General features: G+C 42.8%; 1 protein-coding gene across 1 annotated transcript in view; it reads right to left on the bottom strand.

The window, feature by feature from the left end:
- Positions 1 to 3,235: 3,235 nt before the first annotated feature.
- Positions 3,236 to 20,262, bottom strand: part of LEKR1 (leucine, glutamate and lysine rich 1) — a 69,738-nt gene continuing 52,711 nt past the window's right edge. Inside the window, exons 9-12 of the mRNA XM_081190320.1 lie at positions 19,195 to 19,288; positions 15,226 to 15,381; positions 12,403 to 12,702; positions 3,236 to 3,790 (exon numbers count right to left, since the gene is read on the bottom strand). Of these exons, the coding sequence (XP_081046446.1) occupies positions 3,392 to 3,790; positions 12,403 to 12,702; positions 15,226 to 15,381; positions 19,195 to 19,288 (949 nt within the window). The 3' untranslated portion in view covers positions 3,236 to 3,391. The remainder of the gene's footprint in view (positions 3,791 to 12,402; positions 12,703 to 15,225; positions 15,382 to 19,194; positions 19,289 to 20,262) is intronic.

Below are 20,262 nucleotides of genomic sequence, written 5' to 3' on the forward strand. Positions count from 1 at the left end.
TATTAGACTTAAAACAGTGGCAAAACATCAAACAGCATGAGTTCCTGTACACGTCTCTCTACTTTCTGTTCTAATAATCGGGGAAATTTTGTTTCTCCCCCATTGCATATTCTAGTTTAAATAACGGCGTAACTCTGTAATAACAGGATATTTGCTGCCTTGTGGGTACAAAAAGAACCTCCTTTTATTTATTGAGAATGCAGGTCATTTATTATACTGGTGCCAGTAGAAATTCATGAGAAACACAGAGTTCTGGGTGGCTAGATTGTAATAACTCAGTATTTGTAACCCTATGTTTGCTCAGTGGACAGAAGAGTCTCTCTTGAGGGCTGGACAGAGATAATGTAAAAAGGCAGGGCCTTGTTGGAGAGATTTTCTGGCATTGCAGGGGGTTAGACTAAATGACCCTGCGGGTGCCTTCCAACTCTACAATTCTATGGCCCAGGGATGTCATAATATGACACTGGGGGCTCAGGGTGTCCATTGCACAAATTGTATCTCCAGGAGAAACCTTCTGCCAGAAAAAGAAAAAGAAAAAGCCCCTTGGAAGAACTTTTGAAACAACCTCTTTAAAAGATGGCGGTGATTATTATAATGTGCTTCAGAAAATGATGGATGCTGTTGAAGACTGAGCTTAAATGAATACTCATTATTATTATTTGCTTCTGGAGTGTGTGCAACATACTAGGTACTTATGGGAGGAATAAATACCTTCCAGTTGCTGTAATCAAGAGCACATATTAGCAAAACAACAAGGCTTGTTGAAAGAAAACAGAATTCTGAATTGGTAGAGTGAACTACACCGCTTCAGACTGTAGGAGGCTGGGTGATTAAAAATAAATAAATTAACACTTCCAGGCCTAGCATGAGCCCAAAGCATTCCCAGTCAGATGCCAGGGCCTCAGGACCCAACTGTTGCCCAAGACCTGCTGTTGCCCAGCCCAGCCCAAGCCCCCTCTCCACTCCAGCACCAGGCAATCCACCGGCACAAGCCTGGGAGCCACTTTTCAGATTTCCTACGATGTCTCTGATGTGGGCATTTGGTCAGATCCCTCTTGGAAGGCAGGTGGAAGGAACTGTGTTCATCAGCCTGTCACTGAAGCCACTGATTTTGGAACAGGCCCATCCTCTCACCCCTATAGCCCCCCACATGAAAAGCTCCCTGCAGCTGTGTTTATTAAAAAGTACTCTTCCCATCCATTTGCTGCTGCCTTTCCTGTTCCACCACTGCGCTCCTCACCCCTCAGTCACCTTCCACAGAATCCCCATTGTCCTTCCCTCCAAGTTTACCAGGCAGAAGCAGCAGCGGGGGTCCCCCCTCTCTCCCCCTTGTATCTAGCCCACGGCTGGCAAGGCTCCAGGCAGCCACCATTTTATTTTCTTAAGACTGCTTCTGGGCCCACTGGTCTGCCCCAGGACTGGAAGTGAAATATTTTTTAAAAAAATTGCAGGAGCAAGGTGCCACTTTAGGGATGGTTGGATCAACATAACATGGCACCCTCCGTGCAACTACCAAAGCAGGAAACGCCTAATTAAAAATCTCAAGAGAGCCTTTCGCAGAATCGGGCTTGCTTCTGAGTAAATACTGTGGAAGGATATTTATTGGCTATGCTAGGGAGACAGGAATTGATGGGAAATATAGCACTGTATTAAGCACTAATTCCACCTGCTAATTGCAGAAAAGCATCGCCTCAGCCGTAGAAGCAGCTCCATGGAGAATTCTTTCATGAAACATGCACTTAGGATAATATGACATGGCTTCTTTGCCTCCATCATGACTAATTAAATCCACTTACTCCAGCCTAGCGGGTCCGAAGATCAGACTGATAAAAGGTTCTTATATTTCTGTCTAGTTAGAAGCTAGCATCTTCCTGTATGCCCTGGAATAAAATATCCATCCTAATATAAAATACCTTGCAATATTTTCTGCCTCCTCCAGACATGCCTTGTTTTTTTCCTCTCATTCACTGGATTCATTAACCATGATTCCAGCTTCTTTTAGCTTCGGTCTTCAGGTAAAAGCAGAAAGGAATTAAAAGGAAACAATTCCTGTTTCATTCCGGCCTGAGATGGCACACACTTGTTAGTGAAATCTAGCTGCACCGCTGAGCAGAGCACTTAAAAGATATGATAGTTACAGAGGGAGCCTTTTTTTTTAAAAAAAATGTGCCTTTACTAAAAGGAACATTCCAGAATAAAACCATGCTCTTGTAATATGCTATTCTGCTGTCAAACAGTTTGTGCCACAAACAGTACCAAAGATGAAAGTGCCTTTGCTTAGTGAATAACATGAAGAAGAAAACATTGTGATAAAGCTAGTTCTGGCTGATAGGATTCTTCATGTTTAATAGAATCTAGGTTTGATGGGGGCATCTCAGTAGGACAAATATGGTTGGTACAGAGCAGTGGAGGTGTTGAAAATAAACACACACACACAAATTTATTTGCTTGTAAGATGAACTTTTGAAACTATTGCTTCTGCTGCTTCCTGACACTCAGTTAGCCAAAACTTCCAACAATTTTGCTGTTATTATACAACTTATGGCTGTTCAGCTCATCGCTGAGCCACCGCCAACATCTTCAGGTGATTTGGCTTCCACTCAGTGCAATGTTTTTAAAATTTTGCGGTAGTTTCCTTTGCCCCACAAGCAGTTTGTTTATTCCTCAGGCAAATATTCTGCTACTTCTCTTCATTCTGCAGTGCTTGGCTATTTGCACATCTAACCTCAAAGTCAGAATGAGAAATACTGGTCCTTTAGAATACTATTCCGTTTGAACAGAGCAATTCCACCATAGTACAATCATGCATAGGACAAAAACCGAGGTTGTGAGGTGGGGGGAATTTTTGCATGTTTTTATTACTTCAGACTGAATACATATCCTGTACACACACAAATGTTTTAGCCCAGTCTTCTCCTTGCCACACTAGTTTTCTATATGCAGGGACAAGGCTAGGCTTGACACCCCTGAATCTACTTTGCTGTAGGGAAACATTTCCACCCTGCTCTTCAGTTTATCCTTTATGTGAAGCCCCATCTGCAGGCAGAAGCCCATACACAAGATTGCTACTTTAGTCGGAACCAGACCTAAGTCACCAGCATTTACTAAGCAAAATGCCGATTCATGATTTCAGCATAAAACATAAACATGTGTGAGATTAAAAACCACTGCTTAGCTTAATTTGATGTTGCTTGTATATAACACTCAGCACTAGAAGCAACACTAGTGCAACAACACTCAGCACTAGAAACATGCTAATTGCCCGACAGTAAAATCTGGTATTTTCCCTTGTGGGCCACACTGAGGTGGCCTAATGACCTATGCCACTGTTTTTTTCCTGACGCTTCTCGATAAAAGAGAGAGAGAGAGAGAGAGCGCAGTCCTTGACTCATCACAGCTCACTCATCTGTCTTTTTAGAACTGCTGTGATTCTCTTCCTGGATTCCTCTAGAGATGTTTTTCTGCTTGGGGACTGCAGCGCAGGCAAAGCAGGCAAGCTTGCGTTCATGCTGCTTTTGTACCTATTAGAGAGCGGTGCTTTAGTGGCTCTTGAAATCCCACAGTGTCCCGAGAATGTTATTCCTTTCCCACAGTTTGGGCTCCTCTGCCCGTGATTGCTGACCAATGCAGCAGAGGTTAGGCTGCCCTGACTGAGAGAACACTGTGACAATTGGAAGTTTCCACCGAGTTTCTTTAGCTCCATGACTTGTTCTTTGGCTTGAGCCAAGGCTTCGGTGAGCTCATACCGTTCCTCACACTCCCTGCGCACTGTGTCCTGGAGAAGAGCATTCTGCGAGCATAAAGAAACATATATTTCATAAGGCATTTGTCAGGGAAGACAAAAAGGAAAGGTATAAATATTGCGTGCTTTCTTCTTAAAACGTAGAGGACTCAAGGAACAGAGTGCACAGGCCGCTACGCATTATGTGCTGAAACGCTTGAAAACAGATAAGGAACGTATTCATGTCAGTAAAAGTATTGGCTGCCGCATTCTTCTGCCTTGGGTGTGGTGACAGAACATCTGTGCCTGGGATGCAGAGAGGTACTTTAGAGTTCAGATGCGCTCAGGGCTCTCTAAAACTGTCTTTCCTTTGAACAGTGCAGAGTGCCATGACGCATCACAAACTGCTTTTGAAACTCACCTCAGCTTCAAAAGCGGCTTGCTTTTTGGAAATGCTTGCTCCACTTGGTTCTTTGGCTAGACACAAAACTGTCCCTGGATACAACTTGATTAGAATACTATATACCACTGTTCATTTTTAAAAATACCAAATATACAAAAAAACCCACATAGTCAAAAGGTAACTTAGGCAAGAAGAACCTGCTGCACAAATATAAGATGGGGGGGGGGGGCAACCTGGCTTTCCGGTAGTACAAGTGGAAAGGATCTAGGGGTCTTAGTAGACCACAAACATAACAGGAGTCAACACTGTGATGCAGCAGCAAAAAAGCTAATGCTATTCTAACTGATGTATAGTGTCCCAATCAAGGGAAAAACAACAATTTTATTTATATGCCACCCATCCGAATGGGTTGCCTCAGCCTCTCTGAGTGGCTGCCAACAAAATATTTAAAACTCAATAAAACATCAAACATTAAAAGCTTCTCTATACAGGGCTGCCTTCAGATGTCTTCTAAAAATAAAATAGTTGTTTATATCCTTGACATCTGATGGGAGGGAGTTCCACAGGGTGGATGCCACTACCAAGAAGGCCTTCTGCCTGGTTCCCTGTACCTCCAGAAGGCCCTCAGAGCTAGACATCAGTGTCCGGGATGAATGGTGGGGTTGGAGGCGGTCCTTCAGGTATACAGGACTGAGGCTGTTTAGGGCTTTAAAGGTTAATACCAACACTTTGAATTGTGCTCAGAAATGTACTGGGAGCAAATGCACCAGTGTTATACGGTCCTTAGCAGTAATCCTTTGTATGTGAGTTGTGATATTGTTGAGTGTGAGTAGTTTATGTTTGAGTGGCTGGTCGATAAGACAAAATGTATGAGGCAGTGAAAGGTTCTGGTGGCTGTGCGGACTGCTGAGTGAGATTGGCAAGTTGCATGAATGTATGCTATATTGCTTGAATAATTTTCATTATGATGCCTTATTAATGCTCTCTGGTTTTATCTATATGGATATTCTTTGTACATTTGTTCTCTTGTGTAAATTATTTGACATGGTTTTTATTGTACAGTGGTACCTTGGTTTAAGAACAGATTAGTTTATGAACAACTTGGATTAAGAACGCTGCAAACCTGGAAGTAGGTGTTTTGGTTTGTGAACTTTGCCTTGGAATAAGAATATGCTCCGCTTCCTGTAGAGTGTGTTCCATTTGTAAATTGAGTCCCCCGCTGCTATGGGAAAGAACACCTTGGTTTAAAAATGCTTTGGTTTAAGAATGGACTTCCAGAACGGATTAAGTTCATAAACCAAGGTACCACTGTACTTATTATGTGTGTGTACAGTGGTACCTCGCAAGACGAATGCCTCGCAAGACAAAAAACTCGCTAGACGAAAGGTTTTTCCGTTTTCGAGTTGCCTCGCAAGACGAATTTCCCTATGGGCTTGCTTCGCAAGACGAAAACGTCTTGCAAGTTTGTTTCCTTTTTCTTAACACTGTTAATACAGTTGCGACTTGACTTCGAGGAGCAACTCATAGAACGCAGTGTACATAGTAGCCTTTTTTGAGGTTTTTAAAGACTCTGGTGATTTTTGAAGCTTTTCCAGAACTTCTTTTGCAGCCATTTGGTAAGTTAAGTTTTTAAAACTTTTTTGGGGGGTTTTGGATTTTGGGTTGGGGTGTTTGGAATTCAAGGACTTGGTGTTGGGGAGGGGTTTGCAAGAATCTGGAAGCTTGTGTTTTTTTTCTGCATTTTTATGATTTTTTGTGACCATTGGGGCACTCTGCTGTTTTTTCAAAAAAAATTCTGGATTTGAATTTCTGTGTGCTGGGTGGCTGGGGGAACAGTTGGGGAGGGGTTTGCAAGAATCTGGAAGCTTGTGTGTTTTTTTCTGGCATGGAGAGGCTGCCAGTTCTGATGTTTCTGCAGCTGAAGACTTTGCAGCGGAGTTCCTGGAGGTTGTGAAGACGGAGGGCTACGTTCCACAGCAGGTCTTCAACTGCGACGAGACCGGGCTGTTTTGGAAGAGGATGCCCAAAAGGACTTTCATCACACAGGAGGAGGCCAAGTTGCCTGGCCACAAGCCCATGAAGGACCGTCTGACCCTGCTCTTCTGTGCCAACGCAAGCGGCGACCTGAAGATCAAGCCCTTGCTGGTGTACCACTCAGAGAACCCACAGGCCTTCAAGAGACACAAGATCAACAAGGAGCGGCTGAGTGTCATGTGGCAATCCAACAGCAAGGCTTGGGTCACACGTGTGCTGTTTGTGGACTGGGTCAATCTTGCTTTTGGCCCTGCTGTCAAGCAGTACCTGCTGGACAACGACCTGCCGCTGAAGGCTTTGCTTCTGATGGACAATGCTCCTGCCCATCCTAAAGGCCTTGAGGTGGACTTGTTGGAGGAGTTCAGCTTCATCAACATCATGTTCCTGCCGCCTAACACCATGCCACTGCTCCAGCCGATGGATCAGCAGGTCATCGCCAATTTCAAAAAACTCTACACCAAGGAGCTTTTCAGGCGATGCTTCGAGGTGACTGACTGCACCACCATCACCCTGCGGGAATTCTGGAAGGACCACTTCGACATCGTCACCTGCTTGAAGATGATCACCACGGCCTGGAACGGGATCAGCCAGAGAAATTTGAATTGCGCTTGGCGCAGCCTGTGGCCGGACTGTGTGGCACCAAGTGACTCTGATGCACCAGAGTCAACAGTGGTGCAGGACATTGTTGCCTTGGGGAGGGCCATGGGCCTGGAGGTCACGGAGGAGGACGTCTGCGAGCTGGTGGAGGAGCACGACGACGAGCTGACCACCGTGGAGCTGGTCGAACTGCAGGCAGAGGCTGCGCAGGAGCAGGCCTCACTGGAAGAGGAGGAAGCAACTGAGGAACGGCTGTCCTCCGAAAAACTGAGGGACATTTGCCTGAAGTGGAAGGAGGTGCAGACTTTTGCAGAGCAGCACCACCCTGAGAAGCACGTGGCACATGACGTTGGGAACATTTTTGATATGAGGGTCATGTTGCCTTTCAGGGAGGTGCTGAAAAGGCGGATGAAGCAGCAGACTATGGACAGGTTCTTGAGCAAGAAGCAAAGAGTGGAAGAGGAGCCTTCTTCGAGTGGTCCCCCAGAGTCTTAGAAAATGTACTGTACACTTCGTTGATTTTTAAATGTTTTTCTGTCATGTTTATAAAGTTAATTTATTTTCCCTTCAATTTTTGAACTGCTCTTTACAGTATGTGTGACTTTAAAGAGCAGTTAATAAACTGTTGTTGTACCAAATTTGGCTTTGTTTGGACTTTTTTTGACCATAGGAACGCATTAATTGATTTTCAATGCATTCCTATGGGATTTCGTGATTCGCAAGACGAAAAATTCGCTAGACGACAAAACTTGCGGAACGAATTAATTTCGTCTTGCGGGGCACCACTGTATATGTAAGTGTGTCTCATTCATACACACTCTCTCTCTAAATGGTCTGTAAATTAAATAAACAAAAAATAAACAAGACAAATTATGTCTACATCATTCATAATTTTATAAATCTGCCTTGGGTTGTCCATTTTATTTTCAACCACTTTTCTCAACAGAATTGTGGTTAAGGTTAAATTAGAAAAGGATGATAATGGTAGAGGAAAACATCCACAATGATACTAGATATTCAAGCTGCATTTAAGTTAATAAATGGAGCAAAACCCTTTTTCCTGAGTCATAGTGCGTAACCCAGCATTAAGAATTATACTGTGCAAGCCACATTGAACTGAATGTCAGTTGGATGCCTTTTCCAGCAACTGTATAGGACTTAGATTTGCTGACAACAGAACTGCAAAGGCCGTATAAGGAAGCTCACATGGTTCAGAAACGTCTTTGGCAATGTCTATGTGCCTCAAGCCCTTGGAAGGAGTGAGTTGGAATTTTTTTAACACACACGTCTACGTGTGTTTTTTTAACACACACGTGTGGCTTCTGTCTGATGCCCGGATGTGGGCTAGGACCATGCCATGACCCCAATGGGGACCCCTCGGGGTGCCCCTATTTGATGTAAGTTATAGGGCTCCTCTTATTGGTGATTTACTCTTAGTTGGACTCCCTGCAGACAGGTGGGAGTCGAAATACAGCCTGGCCTCACCCAATGCCTAAGCCAAACCACTCACATCTGTAACCAATAAAATTGCGGCCTATTTGAACCCATAAGCCAAAATACTTGTGTCCATGTGTTTATTATCTACTAAGGAACTGCGGGTCATGGGGCCTTGGCATGCAATAACCATTGAGCATTAAGGGCTGGAAAGTGTTAGACGGTTTTGCATTTTATAAAGAATTAAAAACAAACAAACCCCAGTAGAGTCAAGGACATCGTGAAGGATCTGATTCTAAATTATGAGCTCAGTCTGATTTCATTAGTAGTCCTATTTCAGTCTGAATCTGAATAATGAGGTCTTATTTTAGTATGAATCCAAAATAAGACCTTGTTGAGAGAGACGAAATCACATCAAGCAATTTTAAAAATATTTAAAAGCAAAGGTGGTGCTAAAATATTTAAAGGTGATATATTCACTCTTTCATCAATACCTCAAAATTGACCGGCTCCCACCCTGCAAGCAAGATCAAGAAAGTTTGGGGCAAGAAATAAACTGAACAGCCTCTGGTTGCAAATGTCTATTTGAATGGCTCAACTTTTCCACCTTTCAGTGGGAGACAGGGGGGCATATGGTACAGTCTCAGAGATAAACATATTTATTTTAGTAGCAGAGTTTTATGATGAGCTAAAAAGCTACCCAAACTCACATGGGTCGGTACCATATGGCCTAGTTGTATCTGTTTATGTTTGCTCTCAATTTGATATTGTATTTAGCAAAATTTTGGATTTGTTTTTTTAAAAAAAGATATGAATCAAGGACTTGCTCTCTTATTGACTGCAGAACATCATTAGGGTGGTCTGCGCCATTAACAGTTGTATAGGAGAGGAAATTTCAGCAGGTGTAGCTTGCACCTGTCTACCTTCGTTCTAATGCCACACAAAGGGAAATATTTGGATTGTGGAGATTTAGCAAAACATGCTGTCAGGGGTTCAGGGACAGAGGCACAGGTGAGGGGGGAGACGGAGAGCGATGGGGAAGAATCCCAGGACTGTGAGGAAGAGGAGGACAATGACTTGAGGTCTTCCATGAGTCTCTCAAGTGAATCGGAGGATTCCCAGAAGGGGGCGCCCCTAGTCAGGCCAAGGGGGTTCACAAGGGGGACATGCCAGGGGCAGGGAAGCAGCAGGGAAACCCCGAGTGGGAGTGGGAGATCGGGGCCGGCTTCCCAGCGGGAACGAAGTGAAGAGAGTGGAGTTCCCAGTGTGACACACGGAGCAGAGCAGGAAGGAGACAGGGGAAGGAGATCGGGGCAGAACGTCCTGCCGGAAGAGGCGGAGAGTAGCACAGGGAGTAGTGTAAGTGTCAAGAGGAAGGTCAGGGGTAGCGAACGTGCGCCAAGTTCAAATGTGGAGGCGCGCGGAAATGGAGAGAGCCCGGAGGAGGAGCCTGGCCCCAAAGCACGAAGGAGGGGGGGACAGGCATCTGAGGAATCCGCTTCAGGAGAGAGCAGGAGGGAAGGGACCCAGGGGGGCAGAAAGACCCTGCGGAAAAGGAAAGACAGGAAGAGGTGGACTAGCACAAGCCTCTTAAGCTGGTGTAGGGGCGGGACCGATTCAGAGGGGACTTAAAACGTCTAGGCTAAGAGACGCGGGGCTGCACGCCTCGGTTGTGGAACCAATAATGAACTGCAATAAACATCCTTGTATATAAGAAGAACCTGGCGTTGGTCTTTTGTGAGCTGAGACCTGAGGCAGCCCTGACACATGCCATCATTTTACCCAAACAAAAAGACAAAACCTAACCCTCATACTTGCATCTCTTTCCCCTAGGACAAGGATAGTGAACCTGTGGCCCTCCAGTTGTTGTTGGACTACAACTCCCATCCTGGCTGGCCATTGGCCATCCTAGCTGGGGCTGATGGGAGTTGGAGTCCAACAACATCTGGAGGGCCACAGGTCCCCCATACCTGATTTTTGTTTCTATCCGTTGATCAGTACTGTGGCAGAGGATCTCACTACAGTCCTATCTGAATTGCCTCTTTGCATCCATGCTGGTTATTCATGTTTTAGGAAAGGGCTTATTCACATATGGGCTAAAGACATTAATCTTGTCTTGTTTGGCCCTTAGGTTGCCTTATCTGCAGTAACCTTTCCAAAATATGGCATGAATTTGTAGAAAGGGGTGTAATCACCCTGAGATGGCCTATGTCCCTGCATAGGCTTATCTTGCCTGATCTCAGATGGCTGCCATTTTGTGAACTCTTTTTGATTTTGGTGTTTGGCTTCTCAAATGTTTCATACTCTCAGGAATCTGAGCTATTTAAATATTATTATTTTTTATAAACCTCCCAGTTCTTAGCCTCTTTTGGGGTGTATTAGGGTTTTCATTTTTTCACTGTTTAATTATTTTATTATAAGCTACCTTGGGCATTTTTTTAAACCAAAAACTGGGGTACAAATTACTTTTAATAAGTAATCCAATCAGTTGTCACAAGGAAAATTAGCACGTCCCATATGGATTGATAATTTTTGACATCCGGCTCGTAATTCCCACCCACAGCTGAGTCTTTGGGGTTTATTCTATTTTGGCATATTCTATTTCGGAATGTCTTGTTCTGGCCTATGTACTACTAGTCCTACTATATTTTGCAAGATTCAAGGTCACTACCACAGTCTGACTGAACTTGACAGCTACATTTCACAGGGCACTTTTATTGTGTCTGGGGCACTTTGTCTGCGGCTAGCAGAGAACTCCCTGGAGACTTCAAAAGGATATGTGCTCTTTGTTGGAAGAGAAGCGGGAGTGGGGAGAAATGTAGACACAGCTTCTGTTGAGGGTCATGCGCAGAGTGAGACAACCTTGGTCAATCTGAGGCCCTGACACTGCTACCACAAAGGATGCCTTCACCCTGGGGCCAGACTACACTCATTCAGGAATGATGCTGCCATGGATTTTACTGCATCATTGTTGCTGTTTCTACAGGCTGATAACATTCCATGAATATGTCCCAAGAGAAAGGTTTCCTTAGATCTTTCTCATACTCTTGGGATTGGATCAATTCCCCATATTCCTGGTTGTATCCTGCAAACCAGACATGCTCAAGGGATGACTTCACACACAATGGCTCATCACTTGATGGCAGCAACACTCAAATGTGTGAAAGTCACTGCAGCTCAAATGCTACACAAAGATGTACCTCTTCCAAAAAAATTGTTTCGCCTGACATGACACTTATCAGTGGAGCCAGTTCTGTTCAGACAGCTATGGATGCTTTCAAGTGATGAGCAATGATAACTTTTTGCATGTTGCTCTGAACATATGAAAGTCAGCAGCATTGTGCAGTGTCCCTGCTCTAGACCTCCCTGTGCCTGACTGTCTGCAAAGAACTTGGTTGGCATCCATCTGTCTTGGGAGATAATGGAGGAGTGCACCTTTGTGGGTGAAAACAAACTGTTGGAAAGTTACAGTGTCTGCTGAGGCTGTAGAGACCAATATGGGAGAGACATATTTTGTTGTAGCTAGGGCAGATGAAGGCATCCGGTTGTGCTGCTACAGATGCACCATGGTATTTCTTCTCTCTGCGCTCCTCCCAGCAAATAACATATGCATGTACTATGGTATACATGTAGGGCTTTCTGGGAAAGCGGGTTTCTTAAGTATTGGAGGATGCGGGGAGAACCCTACTACACTGATGCAGACAGTGAAATGAGCATGTAGAATTTGGGAGCCAGGTCAGTATGTGCAACCCCACTCCCCTCTTCCACATGTTCAACATAATGGGCTTAACAATCCTAATGCAACAAACCACGGTTTGTTCAACCAGGAACAAGCTCTGTGCCTGATGTTCCCTCCATCTCTTCCACTATGTCTTAACTAAATACTTCCTTATTTCTTAAGACAGTTTCTCATGATGTCCAAACTGGGAAACTGTGTTTTGAAAGATCCCTACATACCAGGACATCAAAACACAAGTTTATCTTGGTTAGATATTCTAGTTTTTGGCTCTGATGTCATGGACAAACACGTACACATTAAGCAACCAGGAAGGTACACAATAGAGGAGGAAAAGGTTGGGGAAGAAAGACTGTGCAGGTACATGGCTTGTTCCATAGTTTGTTGGACTGGGATGGTTAGGTCTCAACCAAGACAAGGCACGAAAAGGACCTAAGAGATGAGACATTCAATTGTGAACCCTGGTTGAATTCATACCTCCTCTTGAACCTGACTCATTTTCTGAATCAACTGCATTTGCTCTTGAGTCAGTTTTTCCAGCTCATAAGTTTTCTTCTTTATTTCTTCTCTCATGTCTTCTGTCACTGAATGATGGGCGCTCTGTTCCTCCTGCAGCTGGAGCTCAAGCATGGCAACTTGTTTTTTTAAACTTTGCCATTCCTCCTCTCTCTCTCGGTGCTTCTCTGTAAGCTTGATCTGGGCTTCACAGAGCTTCTTTTCAAGGGTGCCCACTTCCATCTTCAGGTTATTTGTGGCACTTGATATCAATGCAGGAATCTGAAAGACAAATAATGACATTCATTGGTTTGCAAGGTGTGATGGCAAGGCACTCCTTTGGTTAAACACATTTTCAATAGGGTTAAGTGAGGTTTCGAAAGACGGAGAAAGATGTGAAATCATCACTTCATAAATCAGCAGTGCTAACAATAGTTCAGATAAAATGTGTAGCCTTTTTTTTCTTTAAAAGGGGGTGGGTTTTTTTCCAGTTTATTGTGGACTTGATGCTTGCACATTTTACACCATGGACCCACACAATATTGTCTTCCTTAAAATGCCATTAAGTATTATTTTCCCATTTAATCAGGATTTACCTTTTCAGGGGAAAAAACTAGATGTTGAAAGGAAAAGCAGAAGGAAAATGGCATTTCTGGTTTAAAGTGGGGGCATGGGACAGCATCTTGATGGGGATAATGTTTTGTGGAAGATGCCAAAAATATGCTTTATTATTATTATTATTATTGCCTTGCCTTTTTCCTAATGGGACTCAAGGTGGCTTCAAGATAAAAACAAGTATTGCAAAAAACATAGAAAATAATAATAATTAAAAACAATTAAACCATGACAGAATTAAAACTATATACATATATAATATCTGTTTAAATCCAAGTCCACAATAAACAGCTGTGTGGGCATGCCTGTTCTTTATGTAAGTGTATTACTGCAACAGGACAAGAGAGAGAGCAAACTTCGCCATATCAAGGACAGATCACAAATGAATGAACAAGGAATATTTATTATGTTATATATTTTATTCATTAATTTACTTTGCTTTCCAATAAACGAATAAAACAAACGGCAAAGAACTAAAAAGATCCATAAATAATGTAGTAGAAAAGTTTTAAGTATCCAGAAGTCAGCATTGAGATAGAAAGTTTTGCTCATAGAAAGAACAAACAAACAAACAAACAAACAAACAAACAAACAAGCCTTTGTGACATGTCTGAAGACTCTGTGTGAGGTGAGGATGTTAGCTGCTGGATTTTCTCAGGGAGGCAGTTCCATAATGGAGTCTAACCAATGAAAAGGCCCTGTTCCCAGTGACTGCCAGCCTGATCTTAACAAATGACAAGCTCTGCAAAGCAGATCCTGCTTCTCAAATCCAGAATTTCTGAGGTGATCCTTGCCAAGTGAGCTGCAGTGCTGCACAAAGGCATGGCGGGGGCTGTGAGAGAAGTTGGTGGCTGTTCCCCTCTACAGAGGTGGCTGCCAATGCCTTCTCAGCTTCCTTTACTTTTCTATTCTTACTTGGGGTTGATGTATTTCAAAAAATGAAAATTCAGACACAAAAGTTGTTGAGGGTTGGGTCTTTTTTTTTGCAAAGTTGCTATATACGTTCAGGTTTCCCTGGATGTTTTTACCGATTTCTGCAAATTCCGCCCAGACGCTATTTCTGACGGGCGAATTCCGGCTATGACCAGGAAATTCTGGATATATGGTGCCCTAATCCTATCTTCTTCCCAGCTTCTCTTTCATTGAAGAGGAAATGTCCTTTTTTGAGGGTGGTGGGTGTAGAAGGAAGAAACTCCTAGCCACCTTGCATACAAAAGGTAAGACACACTTCTTCCTCTCAAAAATGTGAAGAATTTGCTTTCCCCCACCTCCAGCCAACTGGATTAGGGGGAGAGTTCATTCCCTCTCCAAAACTTACAAAAATCACTGGGAAGATACTTGGGTCCAGCGCTATTGGAGATGGAACCTAGAACTTTCTGCATATTCTCCTCTATTGAACTTTGATCACTTTCCCCTTCCCAGCCCCAAATATGATCTTTATGCATTTTCAAAACAGGAGAAGCCAGAGCAATAAAATAAAAATTGGGTTAGGGATTTTGGGCTTATACCAAGATGTAACACTGCAGTAGATTGATTGCACATTCTTTTATCATTTGATAATCAGAATTTACTTCAAGCACATAGACATGTGAGAATTACCCTGTTTACATGATCGGTTTTCCTGGGACAGCCACCATGGAAGTCACTTTGGACTCTTTGAAGTATCAGCCTCAAGGGCCAGAGCTCAAGAAGTAAAATGAATGGAAAGAGGGTTCCTGACTCATTTCTTTTCTGAAGTGCGATAAATGTGTTTAACAGCAGAGCTGCTGCCTCTGATTGATGGATTTCACAGTCACACAGAAGAACATTGTGATCTGTAAAAGTCCGAAGGGAGTCGCAAAGGGGTGTGCCTGAAACTCCCAGGGATTCCTCAAATTTTGTAGACAGGATTACAACTCAGAAATGACAATCTGGGCGTCTTGACTGTATAAACAAGTCCAGTTTGAGCAACATGCTGTAACTAAAACACTCTTTTGCTGCTTGCCCATGTCAACAATAACTATTGATTCTGGGATTGTTTATTGATGTCAGCTCCAAATCTTCAAAACCTATACTGTGACTCTGTCTGTGTCTAACACCCTGACTGTGTCTAACCACCCACCCCATGGTATCATATGATCTACATGATGAAATTAAGTGAATTCCCCCCTTTGTCAAAATCCCAAAGCAGTTTATTTTAGTTGCTAAAACCTTAAGGTGTAGCTGGTCATCGTGATCTTTCTGATATTTTGCAATCAATTCCTGATGCTTTTGTTTCTCAATTTCTAGTTCCATTCTGGCTTCCTCTTTGAGGCTGAGAATCTCCTCTTTGTGATGAGCTTGTTCCTTTGCTCTATCAGCTTTGATCTAGAAAGCGAAAAACCTGGGTGTCAGTAAGTATCTGTTCAACTCGTGTCTTGTTTTACATTGAATGTACGGGCACCCAATTCAGAAAAAGGTGGTGGTAAAAAATTCTGTTAATCAAGATGAACAGCCTGTATGTATCTATTTATATCTATAAATTTTCATTAGTATGAAACATACAAAGCATGCAAAACGATAATATATATATATAATGCTAATCACAGAGAAATATAAAAGCTATCAGCAATATTGTATGAATACACACAGATACAGATAGCTGTTGTTGCCATCTGAAGTGCCTGATGCACCACTGGTCTCTAAACTTCACACAGCCAGCTAATCTTATGCATGTTTACTTGGAAACAAGTACCTCCCTGCTTGATGATGCTCAATTCCAGTTAGTGTACATAGGACTGCAGTCTAAGCTCCATTCCAATTGTTTTCAATAGAACTTAAGTGCATGCCAACATATTGTTTCGAATGATCTGAATATGGGTTGTATTGCTAAGAGTGAATGATTAACACAGTGATTTTGCCTAAAGAGTTACCTAAATGGATTCAGGGATTTGTTCCCTGATGACTCTCGCCTCCAAAATGCAACACCTCTTAGAGCTAGAAGGCAATGCAAAGAAACAGCTTGAAGCCAGTCTGAAGAATGAATTTGGGGAGAGGGAATGGTGGGACATTTGTCTGTAGAAGGTGAAGTACGGGCTCTTTCTGGAAATCTTAAAAACTGTTAAACACGTCTCTTTGCTTCCATTTGCATAGGTGAAAATAGTCTCCACTATTCTTTGCCCCTCTCTCCCAACAGAACCTAAGCTCTGTAACGTAACCTCAGGAATTTCTCATTGCTCAAGGAAGTGAGAGCACACCCAGAACTTTTGCTTGCTCTGAAAAGCATTATTTCGATTATATCTCAAAGGCAAATTAGCAGAATGACTGGAGCCCACACAAAAGGATGATCTCGTTATTGCAGCTTTCTAATCAGAGATTCACACCTTGGCACACTCTCAAGCTCTCATTATGAGAATCTCATGAACATTTACGAGAAATGTCAACATTTTTTGGCACAGACAAGCAGTGGGGGAGCTCCAGCCTTTCAACCTGGCAGCTGTACGGATTTGGCCCACAAGGCAGTTTGGTGCAAGCCATACCCATGTTCCCCACACTTGCTATAATGTCAAATGTGGGGCATGTTGAAGACACAGGTGAAAAGGAACATGGCGGCAAAGGACTATCAGGAGTCTTTAAATGCACCTTCAATAGTTCCTTGGCAGGCAGGGCTTATACTTGATGCCTTTTAAATGTGCCCTTGCCCTCTGCTATGCTCATTTTGCTGGGCTGATGCCCAACCTAGAAAGAACCCCAACCCCAGTCAGATTGAGTACTGCTGGACATCTCTTTGGGGAAAGAGGGGAGAACAGCCTCAGCTCCCAGATCGGGCTTTTTAACCCTGTGAAATGTGTGGGCAGCACCCATTCTGTGTATACTTCTGCTTACAAATCAGGATAATTGTGTTTTTCCTATCAGGACATCACCTCTGTGCTGGTAAAGAAGTGGACCTCATCACTGCTGAAGTGCAGGACAAGTGTTTATTATATGTTGCATGTGCAGGTCAGGGAAGTGGCTGAAGTACACTTAAACATTACTAACAGGGGTCTGAAATGAAAGTTGACTGGCAGTATTGACACATCACTGGAAACTACTCTCAGGATGAAAATGTTTCCCATTTAGCAAACACCTGAAATCAGGGGAACTAATAACCATAATAATGAGGTTTCTGAAAGACATTTCTCAATTATCTTGTTCAAGTTGCATAGCAACAATTGATTTCTTCTACTTGCAGAGCATTTTTATAACTCTGTGCATTAAATGCCAAAACACCACTTGAAGCGACTTAATTTTAAAAGAGATTTTTTCCCATTTAACAAAACATGTGGATTGATTTTTTTAAAAAATAAAGGGAACACATTATGCCTATGTAATGGCACAATGACCCAAGAAAAATACAGCAACATCTCTTTGGTCTGATGAGAGCATTTTCAGAACACTTGACATTCAGCACATTTTAATACTGGTTAGCAAATCTAAGTGCTGTCTCTTATTTCTGTTAGTTCTTTATCCATTTTAAATGTCAAGCTGCACAACAAATTCTGATGGTGCAAACAGAGTGACCTCATGCTAAAATTATATCCTATATGTGAGAAATTAAGTTGTTTAGGACAGCTTGATATATTTATTAATAAAAGCCTAAAATGATGATGAATGTGTATAATCTGTGCCTACTGGGATAAAAGATGTGAACATTAAGAGCCTGGCATTGAATGCTTGGGGTTTAATGACCAATCATGAGTAAAGAACATAAGTAGACTTTTGAGGAAGTTGTTTGAAACAAAAGATTGCAGATCCCTCAGCCCAGCATAGAAGGCAGAGAACAGCTGTCTAATATGGAACTTATTCACATAATCAAGTCTGTAGATGAGCCATTATATGTTTGTTATAATCATGAAAACGAGGCACCACAGAAAGAACCTGCAAAAACCCCCGACGGCATTCAGTGGAGTAAGTTCACACATTCAACTGCAAGTAACCAAGTGATGCATGTGTGAACTGCTCAAAGAGGGTTTTAAAAAGCAGCATATCAACATGTCTGAGGTTTATTGCATGAACAAGCAGTGTGGTTTGCAAGAAGTGGAGGAGACCAACAGCAGATTCTTCACCGTGAGAAAGAGTTCAAAAGGAGACTCGCCATTTCGATACAGTGGTACCTCGCAAGACGAATGCCTCGCAAGACAAAAAACTCGCTAGACGAAAGGGTTTTTTGTTTTTTGAGCTGCTTTGCAAGACGATTTTCCCTATGGGTTTGCTTTGCAAGACGGAAACATCTTGCAAGTTTGTTTCCTTTTTCTTAACACCGTTAATACAGTTGCGACTTGACTTCGAGGAGCAACTCATAGAACGCGGTGTGGTAGCCTTTTTTGAGGTTTTTAAAGACTTTGGTGATTTTTGAAGCTTTTCCAAAACTTTCCCGACACTGTGCTTCGCAAGACGAAAAAAATCGTAAGACGATAAAACTCGCGGAACGAATTAATTTCGTCTTGCGAGGCACCACTGTCCTTCAGCAATTAAGCAATATATAAATACCTTAAACAAACAAACAAATTGTCAGGCCTTTCCATAGCCAGTCAATAGGTGACACAGTTCTGCTTGTATTAGATTAGGAACTGGAGGAAAGTTGGACACTAATATTTTCAGGAGGTCCCACGCTAGTGTATAGAGCTGCGTTTTCCTGTTGCCCTGCAGATTTTTTTGACTACAACCCCCACCACACCTGATGGCACCAGGCTGGCAAAGGCTGATACAGAGGGTCTGAGACATGTTTTGTCTCAGCTGAGGGATCCTAGCTCACCTTCCCAGACAAATGTTGCCTTTTGCGTCAAATACGGTAATGAACACACAAAATGGCAGTGGAAGTGTGCTCCCTGGTCACATAATGGCTGAATATATTGAGTCATGTGTTTTATAGCATTGGGTCTTTAAGCAGGAATGCTAAACCCTGCCTCTCCTGCTTTTACATTCACCATGTTTTTTAAAATGTCATACGCTGCCCTGTGTTTCTGTGGAGTTGTATGTTGGAATAAACATTTTAGATAAATAAATCAGTTTTTTTTGTACAGTAACCTTAATTTTGGATGAAAAAATATGAAAGTGTAGCTGAACAGAAGCTGTTAGGAAATGAGTGTCGGGCACATTTGCCTGACAACTGACTGAAGTTGGAGAAAACAAATAAACGTGACACTGGAAATCCAGTATTACCTTTTCCTGCCAGTTCTTTTCCTTCAGCACCTTCTGCCTCAATGTTTCCTGCAGTTGCTCCATTCTGCTCCGATGGGAAATCAGCAGAGACTCCCTAAATATGACAAATATCCATGAACACCAGAGTTTCTATGAAAAGAGTGGGGGAAACCAGCTCTAGCTTATGAGATTTACCTTCCCTCTCACCATTCAACTACAACACATGCTCTCTCTTTCGAATTAATTTTGGTTGCTATTACTGCAATGGGCTCAGAAATCTAGTCAGAGCCCGTGTATGCTTCACATTATAATTAAAAATATTGATGTAGTTGACTCCAACTCTCTCATGTACCGCACTGTATTTGTAATATTACTGATGTGCAGTCTTGTGAATACATTGATGTAAAATACTTCTCTGTGCCTGAAATAATTTTCAGTTCATATGACTGGATAAATATTGACACGTGTGGCATCAGATGTAGGCAAGGTGGGCATGGCTTCACAAAAACAGCCTCGTGGGCCACATGCAAAGGCCTCAGCCCTGATTTCAAGGCTCTCATCATTCTTCCCAGTCCTCTTTGGGCACAGAGGTCAAAGCAAGTCCTAACATGCTCAGCCCCAATTAGATGGGAGCTGGTGGTGGTATGGGTACAATTTATACTCCACTCAACTATCTCCCAGAAAAGCAGCTTCTTGCTTGGGAAGAAGGAAATGATTCCGATAGCCAGCTGATCCCCAGATTTAAAAGTGAGATCACTCTGTGACCTGCAGAGTATTCTGGGTGTGTTGCCCTGGAAAAGATTTTCCTTGATTTAAAGGAAGCTGGCAAGGGCTGGGAACACTTGTTCTAATTAAAATCTCATTGCTTGAAACGATGCCCAATAGATGCTCTGCAGGGTTCCTCTGAGTACACAGAGCTCTGTGCAAGAAGGTCTGTGAATTTTTGCACTCTTAAGAGAAAGCACCAGCTTTTGCTTACATGAAGAACTCTGAATGTATCAGAGCCCTTGGTTGGTGCCACAGGGCAGAGGTGGGTATGTTGTGATTGCTGATAGATCTGGATTGCAATCTACTCCAATCTGTTCCTGT

This window comes from Podarcis bocagei, assembly GCF_964188305.1.
Source record: "Podarcis bocagei genome assembly, chromosome: 4".
NCBI lineage: Eukaryota > Metazoa > Chordata > Lepidosauria > Squamata > Lacertidae > Podarcis > Podarcis bocagei.